This window comes from Miscanthus floridulus, chromosome 5, assembly GCF_019320115.1.
Source record: "Miscanthus floridulus cultivar M001 chromosome 5, ASM1932011v1, whole genome shotgun sequence".
NCBI classification, from domain to species: Eukaryota; Viridiplantae; Streptophyta; class Magnoliopsida; order Poales; family Poaceae; genus Miscanthus; species Miscanthus floridulus.
Window position 1 is genome coordinate 1,498,083 of NC_089584.1, and position 26,175 is coordinate 1,524,257.

General features: G+C 44.9%; 3 protein-coding genes across 6 annotated transcripts; all 3 read right to left on the minus strand.

The window, feature by feature from the left end:
* Window positions 1-2,486: 2,486 nt before the first annotated feature.
* On the minus strand, window positions 2,487-7,011 carry LOC136451298 (uncharacterized). The gene is made up of 2 exons (XM_066452005.1): window positions 6,183-7,011; window positions 2,487-2,833 (listed from the first exon to the last, which is right to left on the minus strand). Exon 1 carries the CDS (start codon window positions 6,842-6,844, stop codon window positions 6,203-6,205), a length of 642 nt encoding a protein of 213 aa, XP_066308102.1. The 5' UTR covers window positions 6,845-7,011; the 3' UTR covers window positions 2,487-2,833; window positions 6,183-6,202.
* Window positions 7,012-9,899: 2,888 nt separating this feature from the next.
* On the minus strand, window positions 9,900-11,537 carry LOC136553253 (uncharacterized). The gene has a single exon (XM_066544636.1). It carries the CDS (start codon window positions 11,308-11,310, stop codon window positions 10,135-10,137), a length of 1,176 nt encoding a protein of 391 aa, XP_066400733.1. The 5' UTR covers window positions 11,311-11,537; the 3' UTR covers window positions 9,900-10,134.
* A 736-nt stretch (window positions 11,538-12,273) lies between these two features.
* Window positions 12,274-16,448, minus strand: LOC136553252 (KH domain-containing protein At4g18375-like). 4 transcript variants are annotated; one of them, XM_066544634.1, is made up of 9 exons: window positions 16,282-16,448; window positions 15,149-16,044; window positions 14,568-15,002; window positions 13,798-14,052; window positions 13,447-13,674; window positions 13,252-13,331; window positions 13,039-13,150; window positions 12,804-12,958; window positions 12,274-12,615 (listed from the first exon to the last, which is right to left on the minus strand). In XM_066544634.1, exons 2-8 carry the CDS (start codon window positions 16,034-16,036, stop codon window positions 12,815-12,817), a joined length of 2,142 nt encoding a protein of 713 aa, XP_066400731.1. In that variant the 5' UTR covers window positions 16,037-16,044; window positions 16,282-16,448; the 3' UTR covers window positions 12,274-12,615; window positions 12,804-12,814. The 4 variants fall into 4 exon arrangements, with proteins under 4 accessions (XP_066400731.1, XP_066400729.1, XP_066400730.1 ...); XM_066544632.1 differs by having other exon boundaries at window positions 12,274-12,548; window positions 16,282-16,413; XM_066544633.1 differs by having other exon boundaries at window positions 12,274-12,611; window positions 16,282-16,413.
* Window positions 16,449-26,175: the final 9,727 nt, after the last annotated feature.

Below are 26,175 nucleotides of genomic sequence, written 5' to 3' on the forward strand. Positions count from 1 at the left end.
AGAGGCCGGAAAGCTCCTTCCTGTAGGAGTAGGATAGGCAGGCAACGAATATGCCATGCAACTTGTTGTACTACTGCCTGTTAATTTTGACCAGATTTCTTTGGTATGCAAATCATGCTCCATCCACTCTGCACCGCGAAGATTAGAACATCCCCATCGATCGATCCGCCGGTGAATTTTCCAGGATGCTTCTCCGCCCTCTCCTAATCTGCTCGCTACTAGCTCCTACTATGTCTTATAGATCGGTAGACTGCTGCATATATATATATATATATATATATATATATATATATATATATATATATATATATATATATATATATATATATATATATATATATATATAAATCTCATCATATAGTAGTAGTTATGATAGCAAAGATCACATTCTTGATTCAAAGCAGCAACCACTTACTCCCAACTGTCAATAAACTAGTTTGTAATAATCCTACTCGTGCGCGACAGAATAACATGGCCAGTGTTCATATATTTGTCGATCAACCGATTCTCTCACTCTGTCTCATCCAATGCGCTCGCATTTGCGATCATCCCTTCTTAGGTGCTGTGTGTACATCAGTACATGCTAGCATTAAGCAAAGTGTTCCTGTTGTGGCATATATGGTACGAGAGATATAATATATATACACATATGGGCTAGCTAGTGGAGGGGGGACTTGAAAATGCATGCAAAAGAAAAGCATAGCCATACATACATGAAGGAGAAGGAGCAAGCTTAATTGGGTTATTAGTAGTAGTTAGGCTCCGATCCTCTAATCTATGGAGAATTGGAGATGGATGGAGGGGCAGCAGGCATTTGCATCTCTGACCACTAAAGGATGAGGCCTTTTGATGTGCGTCCACCTGTCGACGCGCAGTGGGATAGTTCATCATATTTCATTCCAGAATCGTATTATATATATTTCTGCGCGCCAGAATAAAGCGAAAGACAGGCGCCTTTTTTATTTACTCGCGTTCCCCTGCGGCTTCGCCTCTGTTTCTGCTAATCTATTTTATGTCTCCGTTGATTCTTTTCCTCCTCCTAATGCTTATGCTTGCTTACAGTTTTTCTTTTCATTCAGCTCAAGTTTATCATATCGTCAGTAGAGTAGACCCCTCAGGCGGCTTCAGCAGTGGATGCTGATAAGCATGGACCTGGACAAGGAAAACCCCATTGGCCGCAGCTGCAATCCCTGCACCAAAACGACCCTCCTCCATGGCCATCTTTTCCCTGCTAAACTGCCAAGAATCTGAATGTTGGATCCAGCACTGTCTGCACATAAACACAATGCACTTGGTCCCCGGGTCCTAACCTACCTGCGCCCTAGCTAGAGCCATATCAAATGCTTCGACCATTCACCTCTGGGCCGGTATCGACCGATACATGCAAAATGCGATGGGAACCAACTTCTGTCCATGACTCCTGTCATCGCAAATCAATGGCGCAGGAGGAAGTATGCATGCATATCTTGTCACTGAATTCAATCCAACCATTAAAATCTACAGGAATTGAAGTGTTGTCTACGAAATTTTGTACTACTGACGGTACATGTTCGTCCAAGCATCGCCCTAGATGATCTTATCGTCGAAAAAAGCAAAACAACACTGTTCCAGCATGTTCTTGAGCACGAGTGCAGATTGCAGATGGCAAGTAAAGCCTCTGTGATCGAGGATAGGATCTGGATCGAAGCCTGGGATTGAAATGGGCCAGCTTCGTTCTATCATCACCATGTGCATTCAATCTAGCGCAGCGTAGCGTTAGGTGAGACAACTGACCTGATGATGATGACAAAAAACCATTTCTTTTTTGGTTTTCCGCTGAATTTATTTGACCCGATTTGATCGATGCAGCTGCTCACTCTCACGTCGAGAGGGTTTGCATGGCTCCTTTTCTCAATGTGCCATGTCGAGCCAGTTTTGGACGTCTGAAATGACTTGCAGATTGACCCGGTGCAAAGCAGGCACGAGAGCGTTGCCATCCATGTCTGCAGTTTTGCAAAGGATAGCTTTGCCTTGCTATGAAACTGTGACAGATTTAAAATGTAAGGATATCAATATATCATCAGGTGTATCAAGGGTAAGTTTATTCTCTAATTTCCAAGTCACAGACGGAAGGCAACACAACTCAAAAGAACAAGATGACTGAGCCGACGCAGACATTTTTCAGTTGTAATGGCGCTGTGACTGAAACACTACTGCATCACACAAGGCACAGAATGGCACTGGAAAGGGTATTAGTAGTGCATGAAAATGGCACATGTGCATTTTTCAGTTTTGCTTTTCTAGAAGCCTATATAGTTTCAGCGCTTGTATATGTTGTTTCAGTTTTATAGCTAAGCAGATTAGAGTATAAATGTTCTTTAAAACAAGCATCCCAAAAGACAAGAATTGCCATTGAATCACCATCAGAGCTCCCAGATAATGATGTAAGAAATTGCGCATGACCTGACACTTGCAAGGATGGAGAGGAAAACAGAGAACAAGATGTCTGCCAAAGACTGACAACACGATTCACATATATCCGAGTCTGCCATGGTCCAAATGGGGCAAAATTTCGACATTTGCTTCGTATAGAAAAATGAACAAAAAAATTGCCCTACAGGGTTTACAGATCACCATATCAAAACCATCAAATTCAAACTTATGTAGTCTACCAGGACTGTTTGCCTTCACTTTTAAATACGATTCATACAATAAAGACGTAACAATATGCAGGGGGCCAAAGCGCCTTTCCTTGCAAATATTGGCACCTTGCAACCGCGTTATGGTATCACCCACTTTTTCGTCTGAGAAACAACTGCACTCCAGATTTCTTGCTTAAAAATTGAGCAGCAGCCTACAGGGAGAAGAAAGGAACAAAGATCAGAAATCTCAGTATAATAGGTTGAAAATTTTCAGTTTTACACATATTATCCTTTCTTGCAAAACTTAAGCTTGACCTAAAGAACTGTAAACAGAGCAGACTGTCGGGATGTAAATGTAAGAAGGAATCACATTTGACCAACTTTTGAACTGTTAGAGGCCCTTCAACATGGTATTGTCAAATGAGAAATTGATTATCCCCACAAAAGTCAAGATTTATGTCAACAGCCAACAATGATGAGAATACATCAATACAAAGGAGAGTCTGATGAAACGAAGACTTCACAATTTTGCATGCTCAAAAGCATCAGCATAAATAGTTACAGACACATGTGGAACATGGAGGCAAACGATTTACGAACAAAGCAAAAAGATAAAACAATGCGAGTTCAAACTGTTCTTTGGAATATCTTCACATAGGCGCAAACAGTTCAGTAGTGAGTACAAACTCCTTATCTTCACAGCAAGCAGATGTAACATACTTGATTTGAACATCTGGTCTATTAGTTCATAATCTTTATGTACCACTTCTAGAGAAAAGGGGGAACATCTCTATGTTTTCACTGTCATTTTCGTTTAGTTGGTTGAGGTAGTCTTAAGTTCTACTGTAATACTGTTCTATACCTGATGGATATGCAACTATAGCTTTTAACACACAAAAATGAGTTATCACATTCTTTAGTCAAAGTAGAAATATAAATATAGCGCAATCATGCACCCAACCAGGTCCAGCTAAGGTAGGTTCAAGTCTCATTTCCTGTCACAATACACATTGCCACAACTGGTATTTCTCAGGAGTAGTGAAGCCAGTAAACTCACCAGATAAACTACAGTCTACAGCTTGCCCTTTATTTTTTTAAAGTATCATACCTTTAACTCTAAATTGCTAGAATGAAGAGACAGTTTCCACTCTAAACTTAAGTACTTAACCTTATCATCTATATGATGCGTCTGGAAGGAAAAGAGTACATATTTAGGAGGTATTAAAGCATTTCTTAAGTGTGTAATCTGCAGCTGTGCAGTCTTTTCCTTCAACACATCCAAAGATGAACTATTGGTGACAATACTCTTGTGTTTAGTTTATATGTGATCTTAACAAGCATGAGATAAAGGCTGCAACAAGGTTTGATTTACGTTTTTTTATTGCACGAACGCACAAGAACTTATATTACAATTTTTTCCTCGAGATATGCTACAGGGGTAGAAGGATAAAGTTTTAAGTCCCCATTACCACACTGATACTAGGCAGGCCAGCCATCAGAGAAGAGAGTCCCATCTGGGGTCAGCTCCTCAATTCCTCTCACTACTTATCCATGTATGCAATTAAAGGTCTCAATAGATGATATATGATGTAATGTCAATATGTCATGCATGCATCTAGTATCATGCTATCACTTCATATCTGATGCCATGTCATACAAGCCAACAAACATCAACAAGCTATGGTTCTGTGGCCGCTTTTCCTGTTTTCCATGAATCTGTTACTTATAGTACATAAGTTTTCAGTCTTTGCCATGCTAAACAGAACTTTCACAAAAAAGATGAATCTTTGTGTTTTGCAACAAGATCATAAATATGAAGTTGTTCAAATGCCTCTATTTCATTTTGATCCTCCTTAAGTCCTAACCCGGCATCCTGGATTTGCTGTCAGCAACTGTTATGAATGTGATTCTACTCAAATTGAAATCAAGGTTGATGAAAGAAAAAACTATTTTAAGACCGGACATGCTAACCAAGAAAGGAACCAAACTCCAAAGAATAAAAAAGGTTCATGAAAAATGGTGATCAAAGATCACTTTGAATATTAATATAAACCCGGTCAGATTACCAAAGCTATGGTGCTTCTTCATTGGCAATGACCAGGTCAGAAATCCTATCATACAAGGAATGCTGGTTTGTTTCTTGGATTTATACTGCAGCAATAAGCGGCATTGCTATTGTAGTATCCTTTTGGATCTTTTTTTTCCAAAATAAGTTGTGCAGTGATATTTCGTTGGCAATGGGCACAATATCCGGTTCCTCAAACATTTATTGCATCCATATTACCATACATATGTACAGGGTACACCAGTTTAACCACAAATTTTGACTCAACAGGGCAAAATATTAGTTCTCAATAAAAACAACTAAGAGAACAGAATGGGTATTCTTTTTAATACTAAAATTATATGAGAATACAAGGATGGCATTGCCACTACTTTCATACAATTAGAAATGTGTGCATTCTAAATTATAATATTCAGACCCCATCCACAATAGACTACACTTTTTTTTCTTTGAACAAAGTGACCAACACTATGTAATTAGTATATGCACGTCTAGATTTCACCACCTCACCACTCAACTCTGATGGATTCAGATGGACACTAAACTCCACATCACCCATGTTACGGTTGCCCTTTCTGCTTTAGCTTGGATGCTTTACAACTAAGGCCAGGGCAAGTATAATCTGAAGTTGTGTCTCTAGGTTGGGTTGTACTTATTAGATGTTGGGTAAGAAACCTGGCCCAGGCTATTGTGTGCAAATTGTTTGAAGCAGGAATCATGAGCCTAACACCTCCAATCCTGTTTGCAGCTTTAACATTGGAACGTTGAGCAAGCAACTAATGCACTTGAACCATATCATATTCAGCTGCTGTCATCACGTCCAGCAATGGATACAGGAATACAGCCATTTGCCATCAGAAGAAGAAACCTTAGACAACTGTGCCACAAGCTGCAGAAGAAGAAAAAAAAAGGCCCCCTTTTTCACAATTCCATATGGACAGTTGGATGTCAGGACGAGAGAGAGAGAGAGAGAGAGAGCCCGCACAAGAGGGTGTTCGGCTGGTCACATTTCGAACTGATTAGTGTTATGTGAGAGAGAATAAGCTGAAACAAGCTGGAGGTGGGGACACTGCTAGCAGCATCCAGCAGGATAGACAACCTCAGCCTTCCTGGATCCTCATCGGTCGACTGACCACAGCTTTCATTGCTTGGTCAAGATTCAAAAGGAGATTATTTGTGAAGATGGCGATAAAGATTGTAGGATCCCGAGTGAAAACCACCATAATGTGGATCCGAATTTCATAAGATCTGTCCTAGGTTGGAAGGATTGGTGAAGACTTGCTCCTATACCACCCTAATTTGAGAATGCGGTTTGACAAATGCTAGTCTGGATAGTGAACAGAACACATGGATCCCCAGTCTCCAGCAAGCAGTCGCATTTTCGTTGGGGTTTTTTTTTGGGGTGTGTGTGTGTGTGTGTCAGTGTGAACCCTGGAATGATCCAAATCATGGAACGGAAGTAGAAGAAAGGCCCTGGATTTGATTTCCGTACGTACCTTGGAGGTTGTGTAGCTATTTACCGACCAATGCAGCTGAATCCCCGGCAGACTGCGAGCCAGGCGGCGAAGAGGATTGTGAGGAGGAGGAGATCCGCGAGGATGACCATCCAGAGCTGCCGCCTCCACGTCCAGGCGGGTCCGGCCCGGCCCCGGTGCGAGGCTCGGTCCCTCTTGGGCGTGGTCCTCGCGGCGACGTCAGCGTCCCTCCGCGCGGCCTCCTCCTCCGCGTGTGCCTCGGCGGCGGCGACCTCGTCCGCCTCGCGCGCGTCGTCGCCCGGCGGGAGCGGCAGGCGCAGCGCGAGGCGCGGCATCTCGTCCCGCATCCGGGCCTCGGGGAGGCATCGCAGGCGGCGGAGGAAGAGCAGGAGCTGCGACGCCGGTAGGTGGGGCGCCCGCGAGATGGCGGCGAGCGCGAGCGGCGGGGACAGGAGCAGCGCGTGCGCGCGCCCGGCGGCGGTGTGCGTGAGGTGGCGGTGGTGCGGCGGCGCGGCGGCGACGAGCGCGGCGGCGAGCGCCGGGAGGTCGTCGTCGGGGGCGGGGGCGGGGTCGGCGGCGGGGGCGGTGGCGGTGCTCTGGGAGTGGGAGTGGGCGAGCTCGGCGACGAGGTGGGTGTCGCGGAAGACGCAGGCGTAGAGCAGCGGGTGCGAGGCCGGGAGCATCCGAGGCAGGCCCCGAGGCGGGGGAGCGGAGCGGCGGGGAGAGAGAGAAGGATGTGAGGGATCCCGGGCCGGGCTGGAGTTGCGCTGGCGGCGAGGCGATGCGGAAGAAGAGGAGAAGGGAAGCTCTGCTCTGCAGGACAGGAACGGGGGCCACGACAGACTGGACTTTCAGTTTCCTGACAGTAAGTACTCTAAAAAAAGAAATACAAATCTGAATTTGAACTAAACTACAAATTGTTAAATTTGAATGAGTTCGTAGAAAACTGTAGTAACACTTATGTCTCAGAATAACTTTATCATAAAAAATATCCTACAATTAATTTAATAATGTTAGTACTCTTTTTCATAGATTTGATCAAATCTAAACCATTTGACTTTTTTGAGAAAAAAAAACATTACTAAATTAGAGCTGGGATACAATGTTATTGGGTCAAAGAGCAATGGATGTCCATATCTAACCAAGTCCAAATCCAACATAATCCAAGTGCAAAAATCCAATTGGATCTTGGATTAATCCAAATTCATTCTCAGGTAGAGCTTGCGTTTGTGTTTGATATGACTTCATTACCTAAACAACCAGAGAAGCTGTTCATGCTGAAAACACTGTTTATACTAGTTTGTTGTAAGAGAAAAACACTACCCTAGCTGGAAAAACAAGTCGAATAAGCCGGCTTCTTGCTCAGCCAAACAAGCTATAGAGCTAAAACCGCTCGTAAAGCCAGCTAAAGAAAACTAGGGTCCTGGAAATGCGGGTGTGAGGTCCATTTCAATGGATAGTTTTATTTTAATGTTGCCAAGAGTGATTCGTTATCTAGAGTTGTTTGTAATGATAAACGAAACAATTTCCTCGATACATAGTTTCATTTTTGTTGCTTCATAGGCCTTCTTTGTAACGCGAGATTTTTTTTCCCCTGTTTCTTGAGTTTTTTATGTGAGAATGAACCGTTTTTTATGTTCCTAGGTTTTGAAAGGCCCTTAATGTGTGATATGTGCTCGGATGATTACTTGATGAAAATAAACTTTTGTCCCTCGTACTAGTGTCATAGTGTGAAACAGTTTTAAATTTTTGGAAATACTTTACGCCTAATTTTATCTAGATAAAACTCATTTTCTCTCTTTCTTTATGACTCTAGTGCCATACCGCCATGTCATCAAATTTATTTGTGTAGCAGTGGCACTCTATTCAATGAAAATAATGTCATGCTTGGTAGAGCTTCGGGTAGCTTCGGCTTCTTCGTGCACCGTAGCAAGGACTCGTTTATCTTTCTCCTCTTAAAATAAACTAGGAATCACTATTTTTGGCTTTACCGGCTCTGGCTCAGTTTGGAGTCATGCTAAACGAAACGTAAAACCCGGCTCGCTGAGACTGGTTGAACAAGAGACACCTCGGACTCATGGGATACCTGAATCGCCTCATGCATGTACTCAGTGCATCCTAAGATAAGTTTACATCTCACGTCTCGAGATTTTTTTCTTCACGATTAATCTAATGATGTTTATTATGTATCATAAATACAGTATTTTTTTTGTAAATATTTAGTTAACCTTGAAAAAGAGGATACGATGTGCACATACTCCTACCTTGGGACCGATGTAGTATGTCAGTCGAGTTCCTGAATGACGTTGCTGTGCCTGATCCGATCGAGAAATGCGCAGCGAACAAGAAAGACAGACTGCGATGGATCAAGCCTGAGGAGGTTGTCAACTTGTCATTGTGCCAATTGCATACCACTATCCTATGTGGAATCACGCCGTTGAGATCCATCCATCTCGCAGCAGTACTTAATTTCATTCATTCTCGTGATTATTTATTTATTTGTTTGTTTGTTCATGTGTTGCTCAGGCAGGCAGTAGTGGTCCATGCTGCCGCTGGTTGCTGGACACAGCAACAGCATGCATGTCGGCCGTGTACGTTCTTTGTATCTACTAGCTGAAATGCCTGCTGCAATAAGATCCAAACCCAAAATACATACAATATACATGGTTTGATTTCTAGTTGCATGCAATGCAACGGCCATATATCCATGCATGTGCTCCTGTTACATCTCACCTCAAACGTTCCTTGCCCTGGATCGACTTGCTCCATCATCAATCGTATCTGAATCGAGTTATATACAATCCCCGCGAAACGTCTTATATAGATTATGAGTTTGAAAAATGGGAAAGCTATAATCCATCGGGGTGTTTCTTCCCTGGATCGACTATGCATAGATTCCCCTCCTCTCCCTTCAAGAACGGATCTAGAAACATGCTTCTAGTGCTCAGCCTTGCTCGCGTTTAGTCGCAAACTAGCAGCCATGCATGTAGTCTTTTTTTCACTCGCACGGGTGGTCCTGTGTTGTGTGCCTCGTCATCACTAGCGGCTCGCCATGGATGGTTCTTGGTTGTTATTTTGCTAAACTTCTCTTTAATGAAATACATGTGAAGTCATGTTCTCGAAAGTCTTCTACATAAGTTCAATAAACCAAGCTGGATGTGAATGTGGTGCAGTACTGCCCCTACGTTGTTTTACTCTGCGTGGGTGCTCAAAGAAAGGCAGAAAGCAGAGGTGTGGGCGTGTGGTTACTCTGTTCATTGCCTCCGTGACAGACAACACAACTTCAACTCTTTAAAAGTTGGACAGCGCACAAACTACACCACTTCTTGCACTGCATTCATGAGTATAGACACAATAGTATAATATAATGCTTAATGCAGAGATCAGATTTCAACGAATTCATCAACCTTCATTTAATTTGCACAACTCTACTGCCACGATACTAAGCAACACGGATGGATATGGTGGATTTACTAAGAGTTCACTGATAATATCTGGATACAAGTAGCGGTGGAATCGGATGACGCCGGCGATCTCGAGCCGCTTATGCCGTCGCCGACCAAGACAAAGCAAAATCGAATTCCTCTTCTCGCTCATGTAGACGTTACAGCTGTCTCGCAGCTGGGCTTGGCCTTCTTTACCTCTTCCAGTCCGGCCCAGTAACCCGCGGGTTGGGCTTGCTCTGGATGCTTGGTTCTGGGCTCTTGACTCGGACCGTGACGTCTACAACCATACGTATATTGCAACAACATGCATGTACTCACTCTTTCGACTTTCAACTACAGTAGCACCGTACAAACACAAGATTTTACACATCGTATCGTACATGTACAATATATATACGTACTATATAAGGATTCTATATAAATGCACCTACGTCCAAATCTCTTTGTACGTACTTACTGTGTATAAAACTGCAACTGATGGAACGATCGTCAAACGTATCCATGCAAACAAATGAGCTGCAATGCAATCAGTGGCAGATGGGGCACATCATGAGCCCGTTCTCGTTGCACTTGCCGCACCTCTCCGTGGTGGTCGCCGTCCCTCCGTCCGCCGCCGCCACCACCACCTTGCAGCTACCACCGCACTCCCAGCACGGCACGAAGCGGGCCCCGCCGCAGCCCTCGCAGCCGCGGCCGTCCTTGGCCGCGCACGCCTCGCCGCGGGCCTTGGCCCACCGCATCATCTCCCGCAGCTTCCCTGACTCGGCCAGCCTTTCGCACTCCTCGGCGCCGCCCACGTAGCGTCCCATCACGAAGAGCCGCGGCGGCGGCGCGCCCTCACCAGCCAGCTCCCGCAGCTCGCGGAGGTACTCCCCGTGCAGCGACACGTCGCGCTCGTCCACGGCCGCCACGCCCGCCGCCGCCGCGCACGCCTCCACCGCCTCCCGCGCGCGCTCGCAGTCCTCGAACGTGCGACGCACGCCGCGGAGCGTCGTCGTGTACAGCACCACGCCGCCGCCCGTCGCGCCCGGGGGCCGCCGCTCGGGGCATCCCTCGAACGGGTCCCGCCGCTTCCACCGCGGCGCCGCGGTGGTGCCGTCGCCCTTGCTCTCGCGGTCGCGCATCAGGAACGGGTTGTCCTTCACGACGCGCCGCCCGGCGAGCTCCGGCGGCGCGGGCTTGCTGCTGCTGATGTCTGGTAGGTCGCCGGGCAACGGCGGCGGCGCCTTCTTGCAAGCAGCGTCGCCGTCCGTGGCAGCAGGCACCACGGGCGCCGCCGTCATCGTCGGCTCCTGCTCCTGCTGCGGTTGAGCAGCTTTTGGTTGGTCTTGCTTCTTCTTCTTCTTCCTTTTCTTCTTCTTGAGAGTAGGCGGCGGCGGCTTGGAGTCGAGGACGGGCTTCATGTCCTCCAGGGCCTTGCTGACCTCGGACCACGACGCCGGGGCGAGCTCGTATCCCTCGAGCTTGTCGAGGAGCGGGAGCGGCACCACGGTCTTGGCGGCAGGTTGCTTCTCGTCGTCGTCATCGGTCGTCTCTTCATCCTCCTCCTCCTCCTCGTCATCATCAGCGGCTTTGCTCTGCTTGGCGATGAGCCAGGGCTCCTCGACGGCGCTGATGTCGAAGAGGGACACGCTGGTGGGCGGCGGGCGGTAGACGTCGGCCACCGCGACGTCCTCGCTGGCCTTGGAGCTCGCGCACCCCATGGTCGATCTAGCTACCTCTGCGGATGTGGAGCTGAGTGGAGACAAGAAGAGTAGTTTGTTGGCGCATGGAGCGAGAGGTTGTGGAGGGAAGAGGTGCAGCTCAGCACAGTTTTTGAGTGGCTGCCTTGCTCTCTGATAAGATAGATGATGATGACGATGCCTGGTTGGGATTTGGATTTGGGAAATGCACGCCTGTCAACCTCCATGGCTCCATCCGAGCCCTCTCCAACCTAGCTAACCTATTGCGATTTCTCTCTTCTGCGCCGTAGAAAGGAAAAGGAATAGATTAATTCCCGTTTGCTTTTTATTTAAAGTAAAAAAATTTTGTTATCAGATTTGCGCAAAATTCACAGCTTTTTTTCTTCAAAAGGAAGAATTCACATAACACAGCGAATTCATCGATGGATACATACTTCTCTTCAAGTAGTGCATCAGACACAACATAGCTGTATGTAATCCCGACGTCTTAAGGCTTAAATTTTCACAGGAACTGGTCCAGCTCCCTTCCCATACAGCTTAGCATAGATAGGAATCCGTTCAATTCACAGCCTACGTACAGCACGGATATAACACTGTGAAAACAGAACAACAGAAGGACCCAACGTCAGGTCAGTATCACTGAACACTGATGCAGCCTGTGACAAGTGACTGCCTTGCCCACCATATATCATATGGTCCACGGACTCTACATCTACATACATGGCCGTGCAATTTCTTGCCTTCCTTGCATTCATTTCAGGCCACCAGTTGTTATTTCTGGCTGCAACACGTTTGACCCCCTTTACATTTTTCCTTTTCCATTTCCTTTTTTCTTTTTCCTTTTACAGACAGAAATATGGCGGCTACTTGTATCATCAGGATCAAAGTTTGAATATAGAGACGAGAGGTTTGAAATTATGTGTACGAATACCATAGGCGCGGCACCGGCACAAAACCTCAGTCGCCACTATTATGCACTGCTGCTTCTTAGAAATACAGATATAAGCCGGACTGGAAATACAGATAATGGTGACATCTCACAACATCAGTACAAAAAGGTTAGATAGAAGCCCTTCTCGGGTCCAGCAATACTGCTTGCATAAGCAACACATTTCTGCTGCTACTCAAAATGTTGCTCGGTATCTCAAATCAAGGGACGAGTTTGGAAGATTTTGCAACAACCTATAAAGATTCTCCCAACAGACTGGGACTCTAGTCTCTATGTTCAGCCTAATTAGCCTCTTGGAGCATATGCCACTCTGCAAACAGGGACACATGTGACATATTCACAAACATGAACCCACATATTATCACTAGCTTCACTGCCTACACAATTACCATCATCAGAAATCTGACCGTCTGCTTTAGATTTATATATATATATATATATATATATATATATATATATATATATATATATATATATATATATATATATATATATATATATATATATATATATATATATTGCTAGAAATAAACGAACAAAACATTAGAAAGCGATGTGTCATCACCTCTGAACATATCATGGGGCAAACGATTCGCTCATAACGAATGCTTGAACAAGACTTCGGGCTGCATGCATCTGGTCTGGTGTGCCAGATATCAAAACAGGAGTGTCCATTGCATCGGCTATAGGTTCAGCAACACTTATCTTAGCTTCAGAAAACTGCACATAATTAATAGGTCAAGCACGCTTGTCAAGCTAACAGTTGGACACGATACACAAAATACTAGTTGGATACATACCTCACGGATCCTATCCAAACAACCTCCATCCTCACCACAGAGAGCAGGGATAATTAATCTTGGAACTAAGACCTCTGCAGTCAAGTTTGGCATCATAGATGGCTGACCAGGACTGGAAAGACAACTTATCAGGTTTAAACACAATGTTTCCTTAAGTTGTTGATTAAGAAGAGTATACCCCCAGAAAAAGAAAATGTGAGAGAACAAACAAACCCAGAAAATCCACCAGCTTCTCTATGCCCTGCTCCAGGGATATCAGATATTGACACTGGATCGCTGAGATCACGCATGCCCTGCAAAATTTGGGCCAGAATTGCGTTCAGAATAAGAATCTTAAGGAACATTGAAGTCTATAGGACAATGTATCATGCCACAAGCTCAAGCATGTGTGATCAGTTGGTTTGGTACCTTCACTGTCCAAGGAGCAGAGATCCCATCCAATGGTCGTCCCATAAAATCTTTATGAAACAGGGATGGAGATTCATGGTTTCCCGCAAATGGACCAAACTGAGAATCTAACAAACCAAAAGGTGGCCGCATATTAGGCCCCATTGCAGGCATTCGGAAAAGGTGGTTACGAAGCCTAGCAGTAATCTGCATTAGAGCTTCTTGAATAGCTTCACAGCTCCCGCTTATCTAAAAATAGCAATTTACAGATAGTAAGCCAAAAATAACTAAAGGTAAAGTAGATAAAGGAATGGATACTTTCTTTCAACAGTTACTTTGACAATTCTTGGATACAATACAACAAAAACAGACCTGAATAACTTCATCATGCTCTGGGACACCCCTTGGAATCTTGTCTTTGCTCAACACTACTATAAATGCTCCTGACAGCTTCCTCATTTCAGCTATGATACTACCACCTTTGCCGAGAACACAACCAACTTGGTTTGCTGAAACGATCAGCCTACATATTGCAGGACCTTCCTTCTTATCAGAGGTAGGTAACATAATTTTACGCTGCACATGCAGAATGGCATTCTGTGCAGGGGAAATTCCATCACTCGGATGCTACAGAACAGACATGAAGGCAAATAGATACAAAAGTCGTCACTGACTATTCTCTCCTTGCAAACTTCATACAATAATGAAATACTAAGAGTTAAGTCCATAGAAATCTTATAAAATTCTTTTTAGGTCATTAGAATTGCAAAAAAAAAGGAAAGAGTCACCAAATGAATTAATACCTCTCAAGAGTCAAATTAAAAACAAAATAATAACTTAGCTAAGCAAGAAAGAATTGCAAAAAAAAAAAGTCTTGCCATTCCTAATAATGGTATCCCATACAGTAGTGCCAAGAGGGAAATTTGTAAATAGAGCATGCAAAAAGGTATCAACATTGCACTAACACTAAATGGACCCACAAAATTTACAACTCTAGAAATAATGGATGGAGTCTGACAAAATAAAGCGTAAGGCTCAGCCGAATGCCATTTTTCCCAGTAAGCAGATGGAAAATGCATTAAATGCGAACAGATGAAAATCTAATACAATCATTTGCAACAAGAGATAGTGAAAGTGGTTACCGCAGGTCCAGATATACTTATGATGCGATCATCTGTTTTTGGAACAGTGTCAAGAACTTTAATTTCACAGCCCGTATCTTTTTGAATAGTTTTAACAATATTTCCACCCTTGCCTATTATACTGCCAACCTTGTCTTGTGGACACAGCATCCTAAAGGAGAGGGATTCTATAGGCACTGAGGCATGGCCATGTATCGGAGGTTGAAGATCAACGATATCAAAAGGTCCATTGGCTTGGGATGGCCCTTGCAAAGGGATATGGAAGTTAGATTGCATTCCTGAAGGAAGACCATCAGACTGGTTGAACAAAGAACGTGATGATGATCCAGAAGAATGAAGACCAGCAATTGCATCAGTTTCCTTGGGTGGATGAGCTAAGAGCAATTCAGATACAGCATTGAGACCTTTCCTTACTGAGTCAATCTCTCCAGTGATCTGTATGAATGATATATCAACAAACACCAAGAGCAAAGGTAAGTATTTACAATAAAAACTGAGACCTTACAGCATGATCTCAAAGGAAAGTTACAAGAGACAACCATATGGAACATGACAATGAAATCCAGTGCTGAAAATTATACCTGGCAAAGTTTGTCATTCAATAATGCACATGATGGAAGGTTGTCTCTCAAAACACGGATTTCACAGCCGTTATCAGCTGACATTTGTTTAATCGCACTACCACCCTTACCCAAGAGCCAACCTGCTTGGCTGTACAGCACCAACAATCGCAAATTAACAGGAGTGCTTGCAGCTGACGCATTCCCAGTTTCATTATTATCTTCAGCTGCAAAAATCCTATCGAAGACAAGCGAAACGGCCTTCAGTGCCGATGGTATTACCCTCTCTGGTTCTGACTTTGTAACTTCTGGAACAAAAGGATCATCCTTTTCTTCCTTATCGTGTTCTTTCTCTGAATGATCCTTCTCTTGCAAAATGTGGTCTTTCTCTGAATCATCCTTTTCTTCTGTACTGTGGTGTTTCTCGAAACCGTCTTCTTCTTCCTTACCGTTTGCTTTCTCCGAATCATCATTCTGCTCCTTGCTGTTGTTTCCCTCTGGATCATCGTTTTCCTCCTTGCTGCTATCTTTATCCCTCTCAAGGTCACCACCAGTAGAATCAGCAACACCTCCGTCATTCTCTCCGCCTCGCTCACTGCTAACTTCTTCATCCTTCTCGGCAGCAGTAATGAAAATAACTCTCTCGTCACAACCGGGGGCTGCTCTATCAACCCTGATTCTCAGTCTGGTTTCTTCCCGTATCTTTGCAATAATGGCACCTCCTTTGCCAATTACATTACCAGATTTTGAAGCAGGGCAGAGGATACGAAAAATGGGAACACCAGGCTCAATTTTGAACTGAGATTTATGTGGAGAAGAATGCTTCGTCTTCTGCCACTTGCCCCGGCCATTGAAGTCTGAAGAATTTTTCTGAAACGGCCTCTTGGAAGGCGTCATGCGTGAAGCCATGCCTTCTCCTAGGCGACAAACAAGCAGAGAGCAGCAATGTTAGTGTAGAATGAGGTACGACGACGGCCAGGGCGGGCGGACCCAGTGAAGGACATGGGTGTACACATGCACACCCAATATTTTTGCCTAGGCATACATATATATGCTACACATGGAATCGGATCATATCAGATCCGAATACACATAGCTAGGGTTTGGATGCTCGGTTTCGCATAGGAGAAACGGAAGACAAGGGGTGTGCGTACCTGGTGGGTGCTCGCCGCCGACGAAGGTCACGAAGATGGAGGCCACGACACCTGGCGTAGGGTGGCGGTGGCGGTGGCGGCGGCCGCCCAGTCGTCGGCAGCAGAGAGGAAACAGAGCGCACGCGAGCGGCACGGGAGGGAGGGAGAGAACCGAAGGAGAAAGAACTGGAGAACAAAAGGCAGGCCGGACCGCGCCGGGCCGGAGGGTGAAGATTCCGGCCCACTATTCTCTTTATTATTATTATTTTTCACTATTCTCTTTATTATTAAGATTTGATATTTTTTATGCCTACTGTATATTGAATATTTAGTCATTTTACAGCAATGCTTTAATCCAAAAATAAGACATCAGACACATCATGACACAAATTAGCCTGAGAGTGTCACTTAATGCATGTCAATGTGTTTGGCTCGATTGTCTCTCCTTTGATAATTGGCAACCTTCAGTTTGAGTCCATTGTTTAGCTCTTTGCTACTCCAAGAGCCTCAACACCATAGCTTTAGCCTGAGAGTGTGACGCTCATCGAGACTTCAGAGAATCTAGCCACTCAAGGCAATAGCATATATATGAGCGCATCCAGTATTGTTATTGAATCCACTACAATTACGACAAAACCAACCAAAAAGGAGAAGCCAAATACAACTACTGATGAGGCAGTTGTCTAGTGGGAGTGAAGACACTGATTGCTCTTAGTTCATTGTTACTCCAATCGGCACGTTAACTACACTTGGTCCTCTGGTTTCTAACGCATAGAGTTGTTCTATATTTGGTGCTTTGATGCCAACGTGGGAGTGAGGGTGTAAGACTTCGGAGGTAACAAGAGCATCTCTAGCTAGGGGCTTGGTTCTTCTTTGCATTGCATGTTGGTTATGTACTTAAACTTTGTATTACTTTTGTATGTCTTAAACTGTGGCAGAACCGTCCGAAATAACACACTTACAGAGGCGCTCGTCTTCCACTAGACGCTAAGCATTCCGAGAGCGAGCTACATCGGGCGGATTCTGTCGAGCACACCCCAAGGGAGAGCCCGAATAATCCACATTTTTCCTGCAGGATCCAATAATGAGAGCGAGTTTCCATTGCTTAGTCCATTTCATACATCCAGAGTTTTTAAAAATTGTATTATTACATTACCAAATTCAGAGTGCGGAATATTAAACAGCGGAATAAAAATAAACATCAAGTAAACATCTATCGATAAAAAGCAAGGATCCGTCTGTGCCCACCAGAAGAATCCTTCACACAACGGCTACGTCTCAAACAGCACCTGCAACAGGGGTAAATAAACCCTGAGTACACAATATACTCGCAAGACTTATCTGACTAGTGGGAATAATTTCCCGACTCCAAGGAATATGATAAGCTTTATGGTTTGTTGGTTTCCTTTTGCAGAAAGCAATACTAATAATGAATCCTTATGTAAGTTAATATTAGTAGTCATGATTAATTTATTATCTAGCCATTCTATGTAAGCACATGTTCTACTTTCAAGCAAGGGTTAAGCAAACAGTTTCATTTCATCATCTTTCATCATTTAGTTCTTACTACAATGCTAGAGTTTAGACAAGTCGTACAGACACGGCGGCAATTCACGAATCAATGTGTCCAGCTAGGTACCCCGAAACACACGCCCCGCTTGTACTCCAGGCACAAGCAGGACCAACTCACAACTCTCCTGTCAAGGGGTCCAGGTCCCCATCTAAACTTGGACTCCAAGCCCCCGCTCCTGAGTCTCGGACTTAGTGCGGTGTTTAGACCTCCATCATCCCCGTCTCCAATCAGTCGGTCTAGAAAGAGCCGAAACCCACGACAACAGAGCAACAAGCCTTCCCTGCGTCCATATCCAAGTACGTGCTCGGGATAATAAATTTGTGACTTGCCTAGCGTCTATTGCAACGGCCGGTCCTTAACCGACACAGATAGGGAAAAAGTGTAACCAAGCTATGCCTCGTTAGCTGCAGGACACAACCTCTTACACTCACCGATACCTAAACAATATCCCTGTCCGGTCTCTATTTTCCTTTCCACCATTTTATCATGAGTGATAATAATCACCTATTGTGAGTAACGACATGTTACTCACGCTACCGAAATCCTAAGCATAGCAGCTACTCGACCTATACTAGTAGGACTCATAGGTAGATATATTTATGCACGTAGTTTACATAAAATGCCTGTAACATAAATGCACATCATATATATCCAATGATCATTCAAAATGAGGGTTATGCACCGGGGATTGCCTTGGGCAGGCGGTGTGTCAACAAAGTCAGCAACTGATGCCTCCGAGGCTCCCTCCTGAACAAGAATCTCCTCCTTGTACTCTTCAATGATCTCCTTGAAGTCATGTTCGTCCATAGGCACGAACTCTACCAACTCGTTATCTACACGCATGAAATGATGATGTAACACTTAGTAATATGGCAACAACAACTCTTAAAATACAAACACACATATCAAGTTACTAAGCTAGTTCTACCGACTGAGGTGCTAAGTTACCTATTGTTACCACTAACAAATATGAAACATGGCATGTACTATCTTAGCAACTAAAGGCATTCTTACTCTTAATACCAATTTACTATATGTATACTAAAACAAGGAGTACTAGCTACTCTATTTATCAACCTACTCAAGGGCTACAAAAATTACAGGGAGCACATAATAATGTAATGAACCTACTGTAAAAAGGTCGTGGCTAACGCTATCACTAATTTGCCATAAAAATTTCTACAAATATTAAGCTAAATAATACTAAGCTCTTCTAAATGAATTAATGAATCTATCATTATCACAGATAACTGTAAACTAACTACACCAACAGCTAGATAGCATTTTTATGAACCTAACAAATTTTGTTTCGCTATTTTTGGACATCTACAAAATTTACTATAATTTTTTAAAGTTCAGCTCAAAACTAAATTAAATAAACCTTTACTAATTCACTAGAAAATGAAAAACCGAAATCCACCGCACGGCCTGGGAGCGAGCGGAGCGGCCCACTCCTGCGCATCGCACGCACGCATGCGACCCACCAGCGCGGCCCACGCGGACACGGCCCAACCGCATGAGGACGGCCCATGACGGGGATGCCCGCGCGCGCCGGTACATTTGCTAAAACGTCCTCTCTCTAATACCGAATCCAACCGATGTCCACAACAATATTCCTTCAGTCGGCTATCTTACAATTACGCCCCTTCCCCTTTCCTTCTTTACCATGGCCATACGCTCGGGCACCCGCGCACACACCGGCGCGGCGCGCGCTGGCACCAGGCTGTCACGCCGTCTAGACTAGCCCCTCCCCACCCCCAATAGCGAGCTGATGCTCACCTAGACATAAACTCAAAGCGACGGGTGGCGAAGCGGTGAACAGAGATGCTGTCCCGAGCTCCCTCCACAGCGGCCACGTTCCCATGAGCCAAGGCACATACGACGTGAACGAACTCAAGAATGGGCATCAACGATTCACCCTAAACCTACCAGACGTGGTGGCTTGACCGGGGATGGACCAGGTGCGTCTGACCATGCGCGCACGGCAAGCCTAGCGACGGTGGCGGTGGCGTGATCGAGCCAATAGCGCTGGGAAGGCAGTGGTGGTGGAAATTGGGTGCGCACGGGATGGAGAGGAATAGGGCGAAGACATAGTGCCAAATAATTGAACGGAGTTGGACGGTGCGAGGTGAATTGAACGGGCGCTGCCGTGGGGTCTTAAGATGGCCGACAGCGAGGGAAGCTTCAAATTGGGCCTCGGCATGGTACGGTTGCAACAGTAACCAATCTCGGCGCGTAGCTAGGATCCCACTCAACCATAAGGCGTACTCAATTGCATGGATTTGATCGGCGCTACGAGTTGGCCTTGGCGCGGCTCGGTGACTCCGGCACGACGCCATTAAAGGCGGAGGTGACTCGGGAAGGCAGCGTGGCACTTGCCACTCAATAGACGAGGACAAGGTCACACACAGGAGCTACATGTGCGTGTATGGAGTCGACACGGTTCGCACGGCCGCAGTGCCTTAATTTGCAAGCCGACGGTGACACGGCCATGTGCCGGTGTCGCAGGCGTGCGCAGCGGCGGCAGTGGCGATGCGATGCAACAGCACGGGTGCATGTGAAGCGACAACACGACGTAGAGGAAATGTGCGTGCTGGCGAGGACGACTGTGGCCCTACGATGCCACGCACCCGAGCAGACGGCTACGACGACTGGCGGAGCAGGACTAGCAACAGAGCAACATGGGCGGCTCCAGGGCACCAACAGTGGCGACAGCATGCATCGCAGCGGTGAGGCGGGCCCACTGTCAGCCAGGGCTGCCGGCCACCGCAGCCAGCCGAGCACGACCGGCACGCGCGCGCTGCCGGCGCGCCGATGACGGCACCGGAGCACAGTGATCGCATCTAGACGCTGACACCGGCCAGAAACGTGCCATGCACGCAATTTAAAGCGCCCCAAAAATCAAACTCATTACTTCAGGCGCCAAACCACCTTTTCTATCCTCAAAAGGGTATGTTAAACTACTAAAACAAGCCCTAATACTCCGCCATTACTTAACCCAAATCTCATACAAAAATTGCCAAACTTGACCTAGTCAAACCAATTTTCGACTTAAGAAATTTGACTAAGTCTTGCTCGGATTCGCGTCAACATCGATTTCCAAGCTACCAACCATGCTAGCTAGGGAATTCATTTCTCGATCGCAGGTATTTCATCGTCACCTATGAGGTTTGTACTACAAACTTTATTAAAATTCTGTATATACGTTCTATAGCATTTTCGCTTAATAAAAATTCATTTACAACCCTTAAGTGACATAACGCGACATTGAATGTAACTTTTGTTTCGCGTTTCTGATGAACGTTTCAGGTCACAGAATTTGATTTACACACTATATTACATACACTATCGCATAAACATGATGCACATGCAGTGTTTTAGCAAAATATTTACAGTGTAACACCGAGGGTGTTACATAAACTAACCCATTTGGTTTTGTGTGACAAGTGATTTCTTAAATCTTTATTGTCTATCGCTTGTTACTGACACTTGTTTCATGGGTTTTCTCTTAAATCTTAATTGAAACAAGTGGTTAAGTTCAGAGCACATTTATAAATAACTTGTGTCCTTTTCGTGCTCATGGCTGGTTCAAATTTCACATTTTAATCTATTAGAAACGTGTGTTGTCATCGATCGTCAAAAAAGGAGTAAGATTGAACACATCTATGGCTCTAAATTGGTGATATTTTGTTTTTTAATGATTGGCGAAGACAATAATTGTCGCTATCATGTGTTTTACAGTTGTATTAACATTGGAGTTAGTCACAAGTTGAACGGACACAAATGCCTTGGCCCTCGAAGACTTGGATCCTTGTTCGCAAGGTAAAATGTGTTATTTTAAATAAACTCAAGCATTGTGTTAGACATAACAAGTAGCTTTGTGGATAAACTCAATCACTCATCTAGTGCTACACGGGATAACACCAGTAGACTAATTTATGGTACAAGTCCATTGCTTTATAAGTCGGTAATATTCTTAAAAAAGAAATATGAACATCCTAAATTCTTAAAGAAATTGAAGAAATCCCCCCTCCTCCCAAGTTCCTTAAGAAAAATAATATCATTCAAAGCAGCAATATATTTAGTGTTAACATAGATTTATGTCATTTTGTGTGGACAATCGGTTGCCTAGATGGAAATCGCTTGAAACAATAAACCATTTTGCGAGGAATGAATAACGTAGATGAAACAGAAGTGGTCTCACTGTATATACCTTCCTTACACGAAACATTTTTAATAATAAGCACACCACTCGTGACTCGCATGGAACTTTATAGCGTAAATATGTCACCGTATGCGTCACCCTCTAGTATAAAAGAGGTTTAGTGGCCGGTTAGTATTAGAATTTTGTAGAGGAGTCAGCGAAGAGAGCTATAGTTAGCTGAAATATATCACCCCTTCCTGATAAGCCTTCGCGTGTTAAGAGAAAGCTAGAAGCTCTCGTTGAATCCATCAAGGTTTATATCGTACTTTTTTCAGTTGTGGTACTCAATTCTTGGTTCAATTCAATACTTATTTCTTATGAAGATAGAGGGGATCTATTATCAATCGTGCAAGTGCCCCGAAGACTAGGAACAAGGTGATGTCTGTCGATAAGCCATGTTTAGTTTGTTACTATGCCCCTTTGATTCAAGAATCCTATATATTATTCTCCATATATGTGCTTGTAAAATTAGCACATGATTGTCTGTCTCAAATGATTTCTTTCATGGAAGCACCTCATCTCAACCATACAGCTCGAGCTGAGGTGCCTACTTTTATCCATGTTTCACATGAGTATGTGGTGTGTATATGTACTAATATCGATAGTTTTGTTGTCATATCCTCGGTACGGTGGATCCATGATATTTGCTCTATGATTAAAGTTTTGCACGGGAAGGGTCACTACGGGAGACGCGCTCTTTGCCGAGTGCTCGGCACTTTGCCGAGTGTCAAAACATGGGCACTCGGCAAAGAGGTAGTTTGCCGAGTGCCGCACTCGGCAAAGCCGGCCCTCGGCAAAGGCCATCTTTGCGAGTGTCAAACACTCGGCAAAGAGGGACACTCGACAAACGTCCTATTTGTCGAGTGTCAGACACTCGGCAAAGAATAACCCTCGGTAAAATATCTCAGCCGACGCCGGTGGCCCCTCCGTCATCCTTTGCCGAGTGCTGGCCGTTAGCACTCGGCAAACATGCTGTCTTTGCCGAGTGCTGCAAGCCTGGCACTCGGCAAAGAGGTTTCTTTGCCGAGTGCCAATTCCGACACTTGACAAAGTATTTTTATTTTTTTATTTTTGTTTCCAAATTTTTTTTGTGGCATTTATACAGCACCTTGAAGCACATGTTCCAATTTGGAACTTTTCTATGACTTTTTGGTATATTTTTTTAATTTTTTATATTTACTTGAATTTTTCTCGAAAAAAGTAAATTTGAACTGCAGGTGCATGAAATATTAGAATTTAGCGATTCAAAAAATGGTATTCATGTTTTTGAGTGTATTTTGAGGCCGTGTGCAGGGATATTCGTGAAATTTCGAACATCTGTTTCATGAAACATGACCACCAACTTGTTAAAAAAATATTTTTTAATTATATAAAATGCAAACGAAGTCCGAAAATCACGAAACTTGTCGAGGTGTCGTGTCATCGCATGTAGAGGCTGTGGTAAAAAAATTAGAAGTTTCCGAGCAAGTTGTGACGTACGATGTCTAAAATCCAGACATCTCCACTTGTCGAGGTGTCGGATGATTAGGGAGTTGTGGGTAAGTCTTTCTTGCACTACATTCCTCAATTCCTCGCATTCATTGGACATTCTTGAAATAAAATAATGGATACCTTATGTCTTTATGCAGGACTTCTTCAAAATCCAGGAGGGACAGGAGGAAAGTGTGTATCAGGTGGCTTACGCTTCCTGTAAAAGGCGTGTCACGTACTTGCACTACGAGTCCCGCATCCAGGCCCACATAGACTACAACGCCAAGTTCCTACTCAGGCGTGTCAACAAAGAGGAGGCAAGACAGATGACACTGACAAGGGAGCAGTACATACAGGTAAATACAAAACATGAATATTCATTTCTTTTGAGATTAAGTATGCCTAATTTGATCTTCTGATATGTCGTCTACTTGATGTCCTATAGGCGATTCCAAGCTGGTGCGCCGCCCACCTCGATTGCTGGGAATATATTGTGGACACCTGGTTGGACGGGGACTGGCGGAAGAAGCACGAGGAGGCCTGCGATAGGCGTTTGCAGATGCCAGGTGTACCCACCATCAGGGCAGCCGCAGCCTCAGCAAATATGCAAAGGCACATGTAAGTCTCCGCCATTGCTCTAATCTAGCCGTGCTCAATTCTACATCATTTCTAACCACATGTTGTTGTCTTTCTCATAGTTGGATGCACACGATGGCTAGCTGAAAGGTCGAGATGGCGGACTAGAGGGGGGTGAATAGTCTTTTCTAAAATTAATCGCGTCGGCTAACCAAAACAAGTGCGGAATTAAGACGATCGGTCTAGCCATGACTACACCCCTCTATCTATGTTCTTTAGCACCTTCCAAAGATACTAATTAAGCAACAAAGGTGTCCGGCTAGCTAGAGCTCACCTAACCAATTTTAGGAGCAAGGTCACACAAACCTATGCCACTAGTACTTTAAGCAACACGGGAGCTCCTACACATGCTAGTAAGCAAAAGCACAAAGCCAACTAAGCTCACTAGCAATGCTCAATAACAAGGCAACCAATACCAAATTAGAGAGCGCAAATACTTAGCTACACAAACTAAGTAATGTGACTAACAAGGTTACACAAACCAAATTATCCACGCAAGGGAGCTACTTCTATGCTACACAAGCAAGAAGGTAACTAGTAAGCTACACAAGCTAACTAATTACCAGAGCAACAACACAAGCTTAATGTATATGAAAATAATCGCAAACTTGTGTAATAGGGATGTAAACCAACAGGAAGGACAAGGTTGACACGATGATTTTTCTCCCGAGGTTCACGTATTTGCCAACACGCTAGTCCCCGTTGTGTCGACCACTCACTTGGTGGTTCGGTGGCTAATTAGCATCACCCGCTAAGCCCATACGTCGGGCACCACAAGAACCTACCTCGAAGGTGAGGATAGCTCAATGACACGCTTTACTAAAGTTGCTCTTCATGACTCCCGCTGGGCGAGCACAATGCCCCTCACAAGCTCTTCTCCAGAGCACCGCATAAACTTCTTGCGGGCTTCGACGGAGACCACCACCAAGCCGTCTAGGAGGTGGCAACCTCCAAGAGTAACAAGCACCATCAGCTTGCAACTCGATCACCTAGTGCCACTCGATGCAACCTCACGATGCAATCGCACTAGAATCGCTCACTCACATAATCGAATGATCACTATCAAGTATGTGTGAGATGGAGGGCTCCTAAGCACTCTCAAGCATGGACACAAAGTCCCCCAAGGTGCTCAGCACCAGCCATGGCCGAAGGCCACTTCTATTTATAGCCCCAAGAGCTAAACTAGCCGTTACCCTTTCACTAGGCGTTTTTCGGGTCGACCGGACGCAGCACCGGACGCACCGATCGTGAATACCGGACGCGTCCGGTCGCTATACCGAACGTGTCTGGTAGCTGTCTGACCGCCACATGTCCTACTGTCACCTCCAATGGCTCTCTGACAAGACGACCGAACGCTCAGCATGGAACGACTGGACGCTCAGCCGCTGTGTCCGGTCGAGTCCAGTAAGCCTCTAGGGCCGATCGGATGTGTTAGTTAGAAACTGACCGGGTGTTGAGCCTTAGCGTCCGGTCAAGTACAGTAAGCACCCACCGACGATCGGACGTGTTCGGTCACACCGGACCAGATGCTGCCAGCGTTCGATCGACTGTTCTGCCGAACACTGCCTTTTCTAATTCACACCGGACGCGTCCGGTGTGGCGACCTGACGCGTCCGATCGCTGAGTATGCCACCAAATACCGAACATGTCTGTTCACCATACTGGACGCGTCCAGTCACTCTGTAACCAGCGCGACTCACTCGTTTTCATCACCAACTTCTTCTTCTTTGCAAATGTGCCAACACCACCAAGTGTACACCATCATGTGTATGTGTGTTAGCATTTTCACAATCATTTTTTAAAGGATTAGCCACTCAACTTGCCACATCACTCCATCCTAGCGATGATGCAAAGTTAGATCACTCGAGTGGCACTAGATGACCGATATGCAAACAAGTTTGCCCCTCTTGATAGTACGGCCATCTATCCTAAACCCGGTCATAAACTTCTCTACACACCTATGACCGGTGAAATGAAATGCCCTAGGTTATACCTTTGCCTTACGCATTCCATTCCATCTCCTCCAATGTTG